The 17,076-nt window shown below is 46.4% G+C and overlaps 3 protein-coding genes across 10 annotated transcripts in view; all 3 read left to right on the top strand.

Annotated features, from left to right (window-relative positions):
- The window catches only part of LOC120955150 (1-acylglycerol-3-phosphate O-acyltransferase Pnpla3-like), a 209,451-nt gene that overhangs the window by 7,676 nt on the left and 184,699 nt on the right, over positions 1 to 17,076 (top strand). For 2 of the 8 annotated variants that reach the window (XM_040375697.2, XM_040375698.2), the window contains exons 3-10: positions 3,050 to 3,282; positions 3,362 to 4,014; positions 4,656 to 4,946; positions 5,217 to 5,322; positions 5,398 to 5,540; positions 5,627 to 5,777; positions 5,890 to 6,010; positions 6,840 to 8,970. In XM_040375697.2, the coding sequence (XP_040231631.2) occupies positions 3,050 to 3,282; positions 3,362 to 4,014; positions 4,656 to 4,946; positions 5,217 to 5,322; positions 5,398 to 5,540; positions 5,627 to 5,777; positions 5,890 to 6,010; positions 6,840 to 7,168 (2,027 nt within the window). In that variant the 3' untranslated portion in view covers positions 7,169 to 8,970. Of the gene's footprint in view, positions 1 to 329; positions 607 to 3,049; positions 3,283 to 3,361; positions 4,015 to 4,655; positions 4,947 to 5,216; positions 5,323 to 5,397; positions 5,541 to 5,626; positions 5,778 to 5,889; positions 6,067 to 6,839; positions 8,971 to 17,076 lie in introns of those variants that run through there. The other 6 variants (XM_040375700.2, XM_040375699.2, XM_040375701.2 and 3 more) reach the window with 6 other exon arrangements.
- Positions 1 to 17,076, top strand: part of LOC120956844 (mRNA (2'-O-methyladenosine-N(6)-)-methyltransferase) — a 218,602-nt gene that overhangs the window by 67,908 nt on the left and 133,618 nt on the right. The gene's annotated exons all lie outside the window — the stretch shown is intronic.
- LOC120955151 (two pore potassium channel protein sup-9) lies at positions 9,081 to 11,528 on the top strand. Its single transcript, XM_040375704.2, has 4 exons — positions 9,081 to 9,712; positions 9,778 to 9,921; positions 9,982 to 10,643; positions 10,719 to 11,528. The coding sequence occupies exons 2-4, from the start codon at positions 9,795 to 9,797 to the stop codon at positions 11,085 to 11,087; spliced, it is 1,158 nt and encodes a 385-aa protein (XP_040231638.1). The 5' UTR covers positions 9,081 to 9,712; positions 9,778 to 9,794; the 3' UTR covers positions 11,088 to 11,528.

The following is a 17,076-nucleotide window of genomic DNA, read 5'->3' as shown; positions in this document are numbered from 1 at the left end:
TGCTTGCACAAACCTACTCCCCACGAGTCATCGCTGTGATGTGGTGGTAGTGCCTTGGGATTTTGGTCGAGACAACAGCGAACAGTTCCGACTATTAGTGTGGTGTGCCCTTTATCAGGAGCCAGGCTATTGGTTGACCTGGAAAAACGTGTCGGCATCACAAAGAACCCACAAGCAGGCCAGCACTTAGTTAGCACACTAGTCTCAGCAGCACAAAGTCGAGATAGTGTAGTGTGTCACGCGGGAAAGCAGTCGCACTAATCAAAGGGGATGATCATATTGGCGAATGCTTTGCTGCTCCCAATATAGACACAATGGTAGTTTTGGTAGCAAAATAAAGCCCTCCTGGCTGATCCTTATCAAACAGTAATCTGCAGCCTCTTCTCCATTGATGAAGTTGTTCCCTACGGTGGTCCAAAAAGTGACCTAATTGACTTCTGCCGACATCGTTTAGCGATTATCTCGGTCGGCCGAGCTCCTCGGTAGTGTGTCGTGGAATGACCCTACTGATCCCGACAGCAGCGCGACCCCCAGGGTCGCTGTGTGTTGTTATGACGCGATCGAAACTCGGATGATCCCAAGAACACGTTATGCTGCTGGTGGTTGGTGAATTATGTTCTTCTTTCTTTTTTTTCGTTTTTAATGAAGAGTTTGTTAAACGGCTGTCCGCCGTTTCGTAACACTTTCCTTCCTGGCAAGAGAGCGCCGCAAGCTCACTATGCCGAGGGACTTGGTTGGTTGGTGGTGGATTGCTGATAAGAACTACCCGCGCACACCGCATTGACGTCAACATTCGCATTGAAAACGCAGCAAACGCGTTGGAGCAAAAGTGCGCGTGTTCCAAGTGCGCGTTGTTTGGGATTTTCTGGTGAAGGACCACCACTCTTTTTGTCTATTTAGTGCGTGTTGTCTTATCTTGCCTAGAAAAGTATTTCTTCAATTGTTTTGATTTCAAGGTTTGCAGGTCATATTTCGATCTAATAAATAGGAATTTAGTTCGTTGTTTCATTTTTAATCTATTGCAAAATATTGATTATATTTGCCAAGTGCCGCCAATGACCTTGAGGTGAGTTTTGGTTTTTATCGCGCTCACTTAATTGGCAAGAAAGTCGGAAGACTCGTTAATCCGCCCTAATGCCAAAATCCATATAAACGCTCACGTTGATGACGTTAGTAGTTGATAGATTAGATTTAAAATAGCACCACCTGGGGACCGTCACCTCCTCCTATCACCACGATGAATGGGCGGGAAATTTTGCCAATTTTATTATTAGAAAAATAGCAAAAATAGCAAGTGCGCGATATTTACAAACATCAGAGAGACCCTTGTCGGAATTAGATTGTGTTGTGTCCAATTAAAAACATCCGCACTTTCCAAAACCAAACAAAAACATCAACAAGCCAGTCTGATGCGCAATATTCCCAGTCTTGGGATCTCCAAAAACTGCCAGCTCCTCCATCTCCCCTTTGCGCGCGTAAGCCGGATACACAAATTCGGCCAATCTAAGGCAGCCGCCTGACCCGCTCTGCGCACGACGCACGAAGGGCTCGTCCCGGCGTGTTGTTGACATACACGGGGTCCCCTCTAGGTCTAGAGTGTGACCTCGAGATTTTATCTTGTTCGTCGTGTCTCTCTCGCCAACAGCGCGTCGCCCTCCACGCATTGGTGTTTAACTGCGACGCAAAAAAACAACTGACACCCCTTAACGAAGCGGACGGGGGGAGTGGGGGTCTATTCAAAAATGCCAGTCGTGGAGACGGGCCTCCAAAAATCTAATCGTATTAACTTCCCGCCCGGGACACACATACAGAGAAGAGCACGTGTGCCCACATTCCCGTTACGGTATCTAGAAACTTCTCCAACTCGCGCGCGCGCCCTCTCCATTGCTTGTAGTGAAGGGTGTGTAGAGTGCGTACGGGCCCTTTTTTTTTTGGTTGTGTTTGTATGAGTCACGCCGCAGATGATGCGCACAAAGCGGGAAGGGAAGAAGCACGAAAAGGGAATGAGAGTGCGGGACGCGTATGGCGTGATCGGTCGGCCCAGCCGTGAACAACAACAACGAACGGCAGCTCCCGACGGTGTCGAAATCTATGCGCGCCGACTTATGTTGGGAAATATCCGCCACCACCAGCGCCTCTCGCTTGAGCTCGGCCGGTTACGTCGGCCCTTTCTGTAGGGTGAGAAAGGGAAACCGACGGGAGCGTGTTGGTGGCAAAGACCCGGTTTTGTTGTGCGTTAAAGCACGTTTGGCCGATGAGTTGGTGGTGGTGGGTTGGTGATTTTCGCCTCTTTTTTGGAGGCCCGTCCAGTCGACCGCACCGCGCTGATGAAGGGGATGCTGAGAGAGAGAGAGAGAGAGGTAAAAGGGCCTGTGGAAAGAAACCTGAAGAAGACGAACGAAAAAAAGGTGTGTCTTGGTGGTGGGTTGCATGACGTCGACAGAAACTTTCGAAAACAAAAGCGAGCAAACGGGGAAAAAAACTGACTGGGCGATGCATTTGTGCTGCATTAGACAAAAAAGGGTCTTTGTGAGAAGGTAGAAGAAGCCTTGGGCAAGCAAAAAACCCATTACCGGGAATTAGATGCGCTTTAATGCTACCGATCAGACGTCATTAAAGGTGCGCAATCAATTATCTTGCCCACTTGAAAACAGGAAGAATGTGTTGCGCGTCCTACTTGCTTCAGGGTTGAGATAACTTCATCCTGCTCTAAACCTAGCACTTGTTGCTTCTAGTTCTAAAGTCCACTAACTAGTAAACTATCAATTACATCTACTAACACACCTACTAACCGTGTGTGTATGGCACGGTTGCTTCTCGCCCGCGCTATAATTATTACGCGCCGCAAGATCGTGTGTCAGGTTCAAGTGGTTAACCTTGCGCTCAGTTGCGCAACGCTCGCGGGCTCTTGATTGCGCATGCGCTACCGGGGGGGTCACACTATCCTGAAGTTATAGAGAGGGAAAAATCCAAACCCATCCCAAACTGCTAACTCTAATCCAAACTAATAATAAACCCTTTTTTCCTTCATCTTTCCCCTCTCTTCCAGGTGAAATGACGTCAGACTTCTTCCGCGTTGTCAATGAGGCCCGGTCCCACTCGCTCGGCCCGTTCAGCCCGCGGTTCAACATACAGACCTGCCTGCTGGAGGGGCTGCAGAAGTTTCTGCCGCCGGATGCGCACGAGCGCGTCAACGGCAAGCTGCACATCTCGCTGACCCGCGTGTACGACGGCAAGAACGTGATCGTGTCGCAGTTCAACAGCCGGGAGGATCTACTGCAGGTAAGCGCTCATCTCCCTTCCCAGAACTGCTCCTTATTGTGCTCCTATTGTGACCTCTTTTAACCGTTTTTCCCCCCAGGCTCTACTGTGCGCGTGTTTCATACCGGTGTTTTCGGGCCTGCTGCCGCCCCGCTTCCATGGCGTGCGCTACATGGACGGTGCGTTCTCCGACAATCTGCCCACGCTGGACGAGAACACGGTCACGGTCAGCCCGTTCTGTGGCGAGAGTGACATCTGCCCGCGCGACAACAGCTCGCAGATGTTTCACGTCAACTGGGCCAACACCAGCATCGAGCTGTCGAAGGAAAACATTAACCGGTTCGGGCGCATCCTCTTCCCGCCGAAGCCGGAAATACTGTCCTCGTTCTGTCAGCAGGGCTTCGACGATGCGCTCAACTTTCTGCACCGCAACAATCTGATCAGCTGCACGCGCTGCCTGGCCGTGCAGTCGACGTTCGTGGTCGCGGAGCAGCCGTCCGCCAGCCTGGAGGAGAAGATCCTGGAGGAGTACGATCCGGAGTGTAGCGAGTGTCAGGAGTGTACGCAGCACCGGAAGAATGCGCTCGTCGGCAGCATGCCGGACAATGTGCTGACCGTGTTCCAGACGTACATCGAGCAGGCGAACAAGGGTTTGATCAACTGGGTGTTTCGGCACAGGGGCGGCAAGCTGCTGACGGCCCTGTCCTTGCCGGCAATCCTGCCCGCCGACATTGTGTGTGCCACGCTGACGAAGTAAGTGTGTGCGCGCGGATCGTTTGCTTTTTTTTTGCTCTTTTTTGCTTTTATACTTCCTCACTGCCAGTTGCACCCCAAAACGCCCCACCCCATTAAGTTTTGTGTGTCCATTTTTGTTTCGCGTCCCAATCGACCGATTGATGTCAAAAAGCTTTATCAATCGGTTAAGAAAAAAACTGCATTCTTGGCGTTTTTTTTTATCACCAACACTCACGCTTTACAGCCTCTTCCGCATTACAGGGGGTTTTCAGGAGTTCTCATAGCTGTGGGACACTTTATTGGCTCCATCTTACGTGAATTGAACTTAATCTAATGGGAATTGAACTGTATCGCATTCTTCTATGAAACATCTAATAGGAATTTCCAAGGAGCCTGCCCAAAAAGATCCAATAGAGTCCAATTTCCAACATACGAAATTCGCTTCACATAAGAAAGAGTGCAGGAAGTGTCCCACAACTATGAGAACCCCTAAAAAACCCTGTATTACACCTCACCCACCCACCTCCAAAACACACACACACACACCGCTAAAGTAGTTGAAGTAGAATTCGTAACTAACCGCAAAAACGCCCTTCCCGTCTCTGGTCCTTTCCTCTCCTTCCTCAATCCCGCTAAATTATTCGCACCGTATTACTTAGTATCGTTGGTGGCATAATCGAGCAGCGACAGTTCCGCTACCAGGTGCTCGGCAATGTCGTCTGCCCGACAGAACGTCCAACAGTTGGGCACCGCCAGCACCACCACCACCACCGGCACCACCAACAGCAGCACCACCGTACCAAATGTTGTAACCATTTTGTATGCTCCTCCTCTTCCTCCCCGTCTCGAACGATCGTTCCCCTTCCGTTTCCTCTCGACAGACTGGCAACGTTGGCCGTCCCCGATCGGATGCGCTTCCTGGCGCAGCTCGAGAACCGTCTAGCGTACCGGTAAGCGTAGGCCGGAGAAATGTTAACCTTTTTTTCGGCCCCACAAAATTCGCAACCACGCGCTGTGTTTGTGTGCCTTTTTGCCTGTGTGTCTTCGTCCTTCGTCCCCGTGTGTTTGTATATATTCCTTCCCTGTTTGTGTATTGGTGGTGGGCGTTCGGGTGTGTGCTGCCGTTGCTAAAGTGCTTTCAAGGCCTCTTCCTGGAAAGCAGAGACAGCTGCCTGCAGATGTGTATGCTAATTATGCCCCTTGTATCACACCTCGTTTAGGCTGATGGGTGCCGCACCGTCGATAGGCAAACAGATCTGGGCGATGAGTGAGTTTGTGCTGAAGAACCTGAACACGATCCTGCTCCGGGTGCGACGGCGACAGAAGGTAAGGCTGGAAAGGAAGCTGTTTTGCACACGTGTCCGCTTGAACCGGGGGAGTTTGCGCTTTTTTTTCTCTTTGCAGCAGCAGCAGCAACTGACCGCGAACCTCCAGTGCCAGATAGCGCTTACCGAGTACAACCAGAGCCAGCAGCAGCAGCAGCTGCAGCAGCATCATCAGCACAGCCATCGCAGTTCAATCATCGACATGCGAATGGAGGACGGGTAAGTGTCGTACGAGTACGAGGCTTTCCGAAAAGAAGTGACACATAAACTACTAACCGCTAAAATTCTTCCCTCCGTTTTAACAGCAAACCATTCGGCAAAGAAATTACCCCCAGCTACAGCTCCGCCGGGCATCATTCGGCGATGGGCGACCTCGATACGTTCGATCACATCCTGCAGGTGTCGTCGCACCACGACGCCATGTACGCTTACTACTATATGGACGAAGACAATAAGGTAATTGTTGACGCGTGTTGTTCAGCCCGACGCTTCCTGCCTTATAAGCGACGAACCCTTTTCTAACCTGTCCCATATATATATCTCATCGAACGATCTCGTACGTACGCAGGTTAAGGTGACGGAGATATTCGACATGAGCGAAAGCGACAATCCTGCCCTGCAAACGGCCAACGAGCTCGAGGCGAACCAGCAGCTGGAGTTCGATACCGACTGGGAAACGACACAGCCAGGTACTGCTGCTGGGCGGAAGAAGCGTTATAGTTGGACGTCCACCATGGCACATTGTGTATGTCCTCCTCCCCCCTCACCAAGTGTTTCCCATCCCGCATATATCATTCGTTTGCTAATTGTGTAGTTTCGTTTGTTTTTGTAGGGAGATTGTTACAACAAAAAATCTGTTTTACTCTCAGTATAGTACAAAATACCGAAGCGTCGTGTTGTTTGTGTATAATGTGTTTGATTTCCTTTAAATTTGGCAGGACTACTACTCCCCATCCGCTGAGTCTAAAGTAGTGTTGGGTAAATCTGATTCAGATTCATGAATCAGAATGAATCTTTGGAATGATTCAATGAATCTGAATCTCCACTTGAAAGATGCATGAATTTAAAGGATTCATGAGTCTCTAAAGATTCATTAATCTCAAAACATTCATAGAGCTTGAGTTTTTTTAATAAGTTAATCTTTAGAGATTCATGAATGTTTGAAGATTCGACTCGTGATTCGAAACACTCATCATTGAAGATTCATATGAATGAATTTCAACGAAAGATTCATGAAATCCAACACTAGTCCAAAGCACCAAAAAGTATTATCTTCTTTTCTACTAACCACACAATGCACCACTGCACCTTCTACTTCTATCACCATTTTCTATGTTGTGTATGTTATTTATGTTTTTAATTGTAATGATTGCTCGAATTGTTGGGGCTTTTGGTAATTTAATGTAATTATTATATTATGGCATGTGTAATTAGTGTTGAAAATCAATTTTGTTTTGTTAACTTTTGCTTAATTTGTTCTAATCCTCCGCTATTTTTTCTTCTTTTTTTCTCGCGCAGATTTCCTCTACGCCAACTCGTACGGTGGAGACAATATAATTGACATCGAAGAGTTTATCGATCCCAGCGTCTTTATGAGCGGCAACCATCATCATCTCATGAGCGGCAATAACAACAACAACAACAATGGTACCAGCGGAGGCCCCAACACACTGTCCCAGTATCCGATCAACCCGTGGGAATGCTCGCAGGTCGAAATCGAGGAGCTGTCGGCGGACTTTAACGATCCCTCGCTCGAGCCGGAAGCGGACCAGCAGACGAGCCTGATGTCGGAGTCGGCCACCCTGCTGCTGAGCAAACCGCCCTCGTCCTACTCGATCGAGATGTAAATCGTGTGTCGGTACAGAGCCAGACTTTTTCTGATGGCATGAAACAGAAAACCTAAGCGGCGCGCGCGCCCGACGCGACAAATGGCGCAGGCAAAGGAGAATCGGGGGTGCCTTACCTACTACTAGTACTACTACTACTACTAACACTGCTACTGCTGGCTCTCGTCTGGACGAGACAAGATGTGGGGCCGCTTGGCACTCCCACGAAAGCAAAATCGTGCAACGGAAACGTGTTACCGGAATGATATTACCATTTAGTAGCGACCAAAGTTACCTTTTCTTGAGGGTGGCGCAGTGGCCCCACCGCGCTCCCTTCCGTGCGTGCCTGCCGTGGTGTGGTGGAGGCAGTAAGCTTCAAAAGCCAAAGCGTGACGCCAAGAGAGCAAACCGACCAGCCCCGCGCGTGTGCCATTGCTCATACACTCGATTGGCGCGTGAAAGAGAGAGAGAGAAAGATACGCGGGACCAAAAGCGCGGAGACTTCTCACCATATCAAAAGACTTAGCAAACGTTTACATAGAGAGAAACAGATACACTTACACGCCTACAGAGCGCGGATTAGTAGAGGAGCCACGGTTTTTTGGAAACGATAATAGCTGCAAGCGCTGAACTAGTAGGAAAGGTATTTTGCACGTAGGCAGGAACCTATCGTATTTTGCTCTGGTGACGGTCAGTTGAGGCTCAATCGATCTACGGTGTGTAGTGCGTGGTGTATAGGGAACCACCGGAAGCGTACCTAGAGTATTGTGTTGTATTTTTGTGGAATCGAGCATGCAGCGCCAGCCTTTACCAAAACAGATTGTCTGAGGACGATCTGCTAGCGCTGAAGATGGCATGATCGGACGATCGCGTAATAATGGTGCATAGCTAATTTTAACCCTTAGAATTATTTTTTATTCTATCTCCCTTCTCTCTCTCACACACACACTCTCTTTTTATCATTCAATCATTCTCTGTACAATATACCATTCTCCCTGCTGGTGTGGAGAATTTTTAAGTGTAAAAAATAATCGCAAAAAATCATACAAAAAAAAGAGATAATAATTCGTACACAGCTTAAGACAGCTTGCAAAAGAGGCAACTTTTAACCGAGATGTGATTTATGGTGGTTGCGTGTGTTATGGTTCTTTAGGTTAGCGCGAACGCGATCGATTAATTTATCATCCCTTCCCTCTTTCGCTTTGAAACGCTCCTCCCTTTCCAACTCGTCGCCACCGAATGATATTAGACCAAGGGGGCTCGCAAGGGGGGTTAAGTGGTATCGTTGTGAGGTGTGCTATAGCAGCGAGCGATAAAAGAACAAAACAAAAAACCGCGATTTTCACAAAAAGGCTGTGCAATAGAGAGAAGAAAAACAAAGCTGTTTTGTTTAAATTAATCGTGAAAAGGGGGTGAGACGAGGCGAAATGGAAGGGCGGCAGAGTGTGGCTGTGCGCCAAAAGGGAGGTAGTTATGCTTTAAACTTTTTTGCTGGTGTGCTAGAAGGATGGGGGTGTGCACTCTGTTGCCATGAGGGAAGAGAACAGGTTTTTGTTTTGGATTTTAAAAAGGACCTCGTGAGTTAGACCAGAATCGGACAAGCAAGAAGGCGAAAGCAAGAACGACAAGAGAGGGAGGAAACCATTATGTGTATTTTTACAAAAAAAAAGAAAACAGATTTATATGTGTAAAATTAAACGATCCTTTTGTGTCCCACCCAGTTCCTAGCGCGAGGGAAAAATGTGACAGTTTGTTTATTTATATGTACGGTTGAAACTAAGTGCTAGGTGTATTTTGCGAAAATAAAGAAACGCCAAAAGTAACGAACGCGGTAGTTTAAATTCAGCAGCAGCGGGCGCGCGCCCCTTTTAGTACACATGCAGACTCCGAAGCACGTGCGACATTCGTCCTTAGCGCGCGTCCTGGTGCGTATGTGCGTGTGTGTGTGTGTCCTGCACGCTTCTTGCGTGTCATGCGCAGTAGCCGGACGGGTCGCGAGAAACGTCAAAACCCCTTTTTGGTGGTTGGTCGTCAAACAACGAAACGGAAAAAAACGGGGAAAAAAATCAATCGATAGAAGAATATTTCGTAGTCGCTGGAGGAGGGACACTGTGGCGCTGTGCTGCTACTGCTGCGGATTTGGTCATGGTGCTATACTGCGAAACCCATCACCATCGCGTACCGTGACAAATCGGGGCTGTCCGAGCAAAAACGGTGACGGAATTGAAACCGAAGCCCCAAAGTGCGGAGCGTCCGTGCGTGTGCCAAAAGCTCCTCAAACGCTGTCGCTTTCCCGCTGGTTCCCAAACGCCCCCGAACAGCACCAGTACTACTTCCCTGCCAGGATGATTCCCCGTAGCTAGAGGACCAACAGGAGTCGCGTAGTGGCAGCAGCAGCAGCTCCGGCGGCACACAATCCACACCTCCTCTTCCACAGATCCGAACGATTCCAAGGGTAGTTAGATTGCCAAAGAGGGTGCCCAGTACCTTCCCCCTCCCATTCACACTACTGGTAGACCACAACTTCTCTACAGAGTACCTCGTGTAGACGACATAGGGTAAAAGGTAAGCAATTGATGCCTGAACAGCAAAGCAAATACTAATGTACTTTCCTCTTTTACCTTCACCAGGATTCGAGTGAACGAGCATGAAAAAGCAAAACGTACGGACCATCTCGCTGATCGTGTGTACGTTCACCTACCTGCTAATCGGTGCCGCCGTGTTCGATGCCCTCGAATCAGAGACGGAGAAGAAACGCTGGAAGGCGCTCAGTGGTACGTACTACGCCGTCTGACACCGCCTGAATCCTCATCAAATCCTAAACCCCTTTCCAGCAATCGAAAATGTCCTCATCACACGGTACAACATCAGCTCGGAGGACTTCAAAGTCATCGAGACGGTCATTATGAAGTCGGAACCGCACAAGGCCGGCCAGCAGTGGAAGTTCTCCGGTGCGTTCTACTACGCCACCACCGTGCTGACGACGATCGGGTACGGCCACTCGACGCCGACCACGGTCAGCGGGAAGATCTTCACGATGTGCTACGCCGCGATCGGCATCCCGCTCGGCCTGGTCATGTTCCAGAGCATCGGCGAGCGGGTGAACCGGCTGAGCAGCGTGATCGTGCACGCGATCAAGACGTCCTTTAACTGCAAGAAAGCGATCGCGTCCGAGGTCGACCTGATACTGGTGGTGACGACGCTCAGCTCGCTGACGATAGCGGGCGGGGCGGCCGCGTTCAGCAAGTTCGAGGGCTGGAGCTACTTCGACTCGGTGTACTACTGCTTCATCACGCTCACGACGATCGGGTTCGGCGATATGGTGGCGCTGCAGAAGGACAACGCGCTGAACAAGAAGCCCGAGTACGTGGCGTTTGCGCTGATCTTCATCCTGTTCGGGCTGGCGGTGGTGGCCGCCTCGCTCAATCTGCTCGTGCTGCGGTTCGTAACGATGAACACGGAGGACGAGAAGCGGGACGAAGCGCAAGCCATACAGGTAAGATTGAAGCATCCTTACCATGCTCCTCTCGCTGCCGCACACGGTCTAAATGCGTTTCCCCCTTCATTGCAGGCACTGCAAATAGCGGTCAAGCTGGACGGTGACATCATCACGGGCAACACGGACAGCGTGGACGAGCGGTGCTACGATCGCATCTCCGTCATCAACCCGCTCACCGTGTGCCACAACTGTCCGACCAAGTTCGACATGGCGCCGGAGCCCAACGGCTGCTACATCGAGACGAACTATCGCTACCCGCTGATGGATTGCGAAATGACGCAGCTTCGTTCGCCGGCCGGCTTCAATGGACCCGGGAACGGTAACCACGGGCAGCAGCAGCGGATGCAGCCGCCGCTGCACGACTTTGAAGCGGACGACGATGGGCTGATACGGCCACTGCGGTACGATTTCCATCCCAACCGGGGCCGGGCATCGGTTTGAACAATGATGACCCTTGCGACTTTACACACACACCAATGAAACTCACACATCCAAAACACACACACACACAGGCACAGTCACCACCACCTGGAGACATGGGTGGGGAAGGTCAATTAGTGGCCGCGAATCATCATCTTCCTACTCTAGCTACTTTTGTAAGAAATCATCCCTTCACTATGCGAGAATGCGTACGAATTGGTTTATATAAGCGTAATACATAAGAGAGAGAGAAAGCAAGAGCGAGAGAGACCGCGTGTGCGTACACGTGGTCGCGGCGGCGGTTGATCAAATTTTAGCAATGATAAAGATAAATTTAAACATTCCGGGAACAATCGGTGTTGATGCGTTACTTGAAATAAAGTGAGAAACATAAATAAATACGCACACGCAGCGCGCGCTCTAAGCAAGAGCCATCCTTTGCGCAAGCAAGAGCCGTTCAAAGTAATCCTATTTCCTTCCTGTAGAGAAAGGCGAAAGAAAATTGAGGTTTGGGGTTGTTTGCTGGTTTGTTTGTACGCCAACTGCAGCGGGATGGCCCATTCCAAGGATCGAAATTAATCTTGAATATTTATGGCGATATTAATTGCGCTTTTCGACCGTCTTCGTAGCAGGAAGGAGAGCGATATAATGAATATTGTCCTATTCAATTTGTGATTTTTGTTTTGCTCAGAAATTATCCATTTTCCACATGAATGCGACAAAGAGTGGATGAATTTCAAGAATCGTTTGGTTAAGAATTGAGTCTTACTTGATAAAAATTATTGTGAGACATCTAAATGCCTTACACAAAACTAGGCCTTTTCAAAGTTATTTATCTAGCTTTAATAAGATTATTTAAAATAAGCTTCAACTGTCTTGGCAAATAAGAATATACAATGCACCAATTACCTCATCTAACGGTAAAGCAATTTTGTTATAACTTAAACACAGCAGCACCAAGCAAAGCTCACAAGAGCAAGTGCTACGTCGGATGAGTTCCACAGCAGCATTTCCCACAGCACCAACACCCGCCAGTCAGTCCCACTGTGGGACAGTAATCTCACCCCAACAAGAAAGCGCCAAGAAAGTAAAAGTATTTCTTGATTACTATTTATGAATGCACATAAAAATATGTAAATTGGGACACTCGAGAAAACTGAATTCCCACCCGAATGGCGCAAAAAGGCTCTCTCTTGCATTTCCCGGTGTGTTTTTTTTTTATGTAGCGTTCTGTTGCTGCTGCTGCTGCTGCTGCTGGATTTAGAGGATGAAAAGGGCAAAAATAGTTCTCGGAAAATGGGGTCAACATGCATATAAGAGGAAGAAAATAAATTAAGGGAAGAGGTGAAAGTAAAGTGGCGTGGATGAGTTAAAAGTTGTACTATCTGCTGCTATGAGTAACGACGGCACGTGGGGCGTAAGGTTTTCCCACGTGATTTGCAAGCGCGGACTACCAAGACAGTGGCAATATTTATTACGGAATAATCAAGCAGGTCGAAGTTTTATGCAAAAAGAAGGAAGGAAGGAAGGTTGAAAGAATATGCTAGCGAACACAAACTGTTTAACGCTAACATTTGGCGTGCGTATCCTTTCGTTGGTTGTTATTATATACAGTTTCGTATATTTTTATAGTTTTTTTTAATAGTACCGTTGTGATGTTGTAATCAAAATTTGGAGAAAAAAATCTTTGGTTTGAATACGCGTCTCTAGTGTGGCTTAAATTGGTTTCTTTAGATCAGTCTTCAGTCAATGCCCCGTGGTATAGTCGTCTAGTCGTACTACCTAACAGAAACATAGCACACCCATCCTAGGCTCAAATCTTGTATGGACTCAGACCTTACATATTACGGTAATACTGTTTAGTGACGACTATCCTGATAATCATTGAGATACACACCACCGCCAGACATGTCAAATTGTAAAATACGACTTTTAAATGGCCTATGTTTAGAATAGAACACTAGTTCCGAAAATTAATAGAATGGCTATGCCTTGGTTTTCCATGAATGTTTTTAGATACCGGCCTGGTTTTGTACACTATTTTGGCTATTTGGTTTAAAAAAATGTCTTATCCAACTATATATGTTCCAGTTTTGGGTCAATTTCTTTGTTTAAAGTCTATTCCATTGTCCTTAGTATTACTCGTGTGGATTGAATCAAGTTATTTTCAAAGAGATACCTGTTCATCTGGATAACATTCAATATTGTAGACATATTTAGGGTAAAAACTTACCGGATTTGCTCACGAGAACGCGCGTTTGTCTTCAAGAAGTCTCCAAAGACCATCTAACAAAATAAGTAAAAAACAGATTGTTCCAATTAAAATTTAGTGTAAAAAATAGAGTGTGGTGAAAATTTTGTAAAAATGATATTTTAACAGTGATATGTACTAATGATAAAAAAATCCAGATTAAAAAAGCGTCACTTAAAGTGATTCACAAGTATTCAAATTAATGGCCAAAAGACCAAAAAGTCAACAATGGAAAGATGAAAGAACGCTTGAAAACATATTATGTGTTTTCCACTCCTACTGTACCGTACTTCTCTCAACATTCCCTCAATCTCTGTCCGCGCAGAGTAGGATTTATCGTTACGCTTCCTTACCTTCGCTAACGCCAACCACCAGCGCTGACCAAACATAGAAATAACATGGTAATGGGTCCCATCATCAATATTCCCATACGACGCCCCCTTACAAACGCCCAACGCGAGGTGCAAAAATGGGGAGAAATTGCACGACACACAGCAGCGTTTACGGGAAGTCAATTGATGCAGAATGGGAAAGGACAACAACAGCGTTGGGGCCGACATTAAAGGATATGGTTGGTCCATCCCACAATCAATGAAGCTTAACGCTGTACCCGAAGCCAAGGGTTTCAACAGTCGTTTGATCCTTGATGTTCAAGCCTTAATTTTTATAGCAGTTTCTCTCACAATTTGTCCCAAAGGAAAACATATTCATCCACACAATTAGATATCGTTTGTTGTGCTCAATGACCTTTTTTTGCCGTACGTTACGTTACGAAATTAGTTCCTTCCAATAGTACCACTCCTTCCATTCAGTGTGTCAGACGTGACGAAATTTGACGCCTAAATAAAATGCTCACATGCTTCCCGTGTGCTTCCCGTTGTAGTAGTAATACCGAATAGTAGCTTAAATATTCATGAAGCTGGCTGGGAGGTGTGCTTATGTAAAACAGTCATTCCCACGTTCGCGGATAAAATTGCACCCTTCATCGGGGGAAAACGGTTTCATTATGCCGATTACTGTGTAAGGTGTGAGATCAGCCTAGGTTCCGTATATGTATAATATTTGTCGTTTTTTTCATTCACTAACAATATTGGCTTTATTTACCATAATACAAAATTACGTTCTGATGCATGCATGGATAAAAATACCCCAATCAGGCGCTGACTGTGTCGTACAACAGTATCTGTTATATTTTCAATTTCGTACAACTTTGTGGAATTTATACACGTTTCGAGGGTAAAATCTAAGACCAGGGGATCCTTTTTCCATTCTGATCAGAGTTGATTAGAAAAGAACATTTTTAGATCCATTCTTATCCTTTTGTGTACATCCAAATCCGATTGTTGCAAACACGTGGGTAAAGCTCGAACGGGAGACTTGTAGCGTGAGCTTTCCTTCCTGATTTCATCCATCCGAAACTATACTAGGATGGCCGTACATTCTGTATCAACGTCCCACTCCCTGCCAAATCGTCTCTTCTTCAAGCAAATGGTCAACGAAATAATCCTTTTTGGTGACACATTTTTGTCCCACAAAACCCATCGGAAACACAGTCCGGATATTGAAGCTTCTAAGCTCCATCGATATGGTTGAGTGATTTGAAGATATTTGTTACAAGCTACTACCAACAAGGAGCACCACCACAACACAAAAATAAACGAAAAGTACCTTGGAGCCTTCCACTCACGGACACACACACATACACTCTCTCTTTCCCTCCATCGAGACGGGATTAGCATAAAAGCCCTTAATGTACCCGACGACTCTATCTAGCACCATGCCAGCAATTTTAGCGTTCGTAATAAATTGCCACACCTTTATCATCGAACGACAATTTTGTCCCGTATCTCGCCTCCCATGCCTTTTAGGGCAGGCCGTTTCATTTCCGAGTTGCGAAAGGATTTTAGCCATCGTGCTAGTACCCAAAAATAGCTGAACCAGAACGTGCTAAAGGGTTGGGTGATGTAAAAATACAACGGGCACATAATATTTACGACGACACCAACGAGCCACCAAGCGGGGAAGGGGATCATGTTTCGTTCCGAAACGAGAAAATGGACCCACCATACAAGTGTGTCGATAAGGAGACGGAATTACCCGACACCCTTGAGAGCCTCAGCACCGGCAAGGTCAGTACGGTTGGAGCATAAGTTTGGAAATTATTTTCCGTTGCGAATATATTTATTCCCGGAGCACTCGGTGGGGTTCGAAAGGGGACATTAATGGAATTGTCGTTCCATTTCGGACTTTTGGCTGCCGGTTGGGGAACCGGGCTTATATGGGTGATCGTTTGTTTAGTACCTGTCCCTAGGAACGTTTTAGCCATTGGTCCACCGACTGTTCCATATTTATGAATGGTGAAGCTGCTGCACATTAAAAATAATGCACCAATTTGTACAGTCATCTCCTTCCCTGGTGTGTAACGAACGGAGAGGAAACACACACTTAGGTGCTTAGGTCGAGCGTGACCCACTGACCAGCATCCGAGAGTGTAAATTAAAGCCGGCCACTCAACTATTCGAAACTGTCATACAAATGTTGTTCTTGCGTTTATTTCAAAAAGGGATTTACATTTTCTTACTGAATTGGTGTTTGCTCTAATTGGAAATGCTAAATCATTAATACAAAATTCGATTGCGTGGTAAAACTAAATCAGAATGATGATGCTCTTTTTTAACAATCATTTGAAAAATGAATACCCCTACTGCAATGGTGTTTGTACTGTTTGCAGAATCATCCTCTTTTTTTACTCAGGAAACAGTATAATCTTATGCTGCGATAAAAATCAGTACATACTTACAGTACAGTACAGTAGTGAAAAAGACAAAATAAAAGAGCAAGAGCAATATATTTCTTCTTTGTCACTTTGAAGCTGACTGTTACCACTAAGCAGCGTCAAATGAAAATTTCTCATTTCTGTGATGTACAGGCGGTGCCCGAGATACACGGTTAATGGGGACCGAAAACGGCCGGAAAATACCGCGTATCTCGAATTTCCGCGTAAGTCGAATCTCGTGATTTCCAGCTAAAATATCACTAATTTTCGTGTAATTTTGCAAGTAAGCGGTGGTTTTAGTCACTTTATGAATTATTTGATATTATTCTGACTGAATATAACTGTTTTAAACCTTTTTAAATAGTTTTAAACATTCGATCAAAACGGAAATTATTTGGCAACTTGCAATTGATGTGTCAAATCAGAACAATTTGCTCAAAGAATTGTCAAATTTAGAAAACCGCGTATCTCAGAATCCGCGTATAAGAGGTACCGTGTATCTCGGGGACCGCCTGTATTGACAATCATATTAGGCTGAGAAAGACTCTCTTCCTCTTTTTTTTTGGCACGTGTTGTGCCTGCCATTGTCGATCAAGGCCTGCCTGTAAAACTATTGGGTTTGGCTTTCAGTGACGTAATGATTATCCTTCATTATTTACCCCCTTATTGAAGCTTCATTGATCTGCGCAATAGCCTCTTGTTTTACTTTTCTAAGCTGTATAGCTTCAGTGGTTTGTTCAATAAATGGCGCTTTATAATTCATCGATATATTGCTGTCCTTTTCTGGAAATGTGCTTCGCCTACCTTCATTTAAACCACCCAAGCGCCAAAGATTAAGCTTAAACGACTGGAAAATCAAATATCCAAAGAAAAAAACGAATGCCCTATACTTTCACCGGTTTGCTCAATAGATGGCGTTTTATAACTCATCATTATATTGCTGTCCTTTTCTTGCAATGTGTTTCGACAAGTTTCATCTAATC

The sequence above is a fragment of the Anopheles coluzzii genome, chromosome 3 (genome assembly GCF_943734685.1).
Source record: "Anopheles coluzzii chromosome 3, AcolN3, whole genome shotgun sequence".
Lineage (NCBI taxonomy): Eukaryota > Metazoa > Arthropoda > Insecta > Diptera > Culicidae > Anopheles > Anopheles coluzzii.
This window is presented reverse-complemented; position numbering and strand designations above follow the sequence as displayed.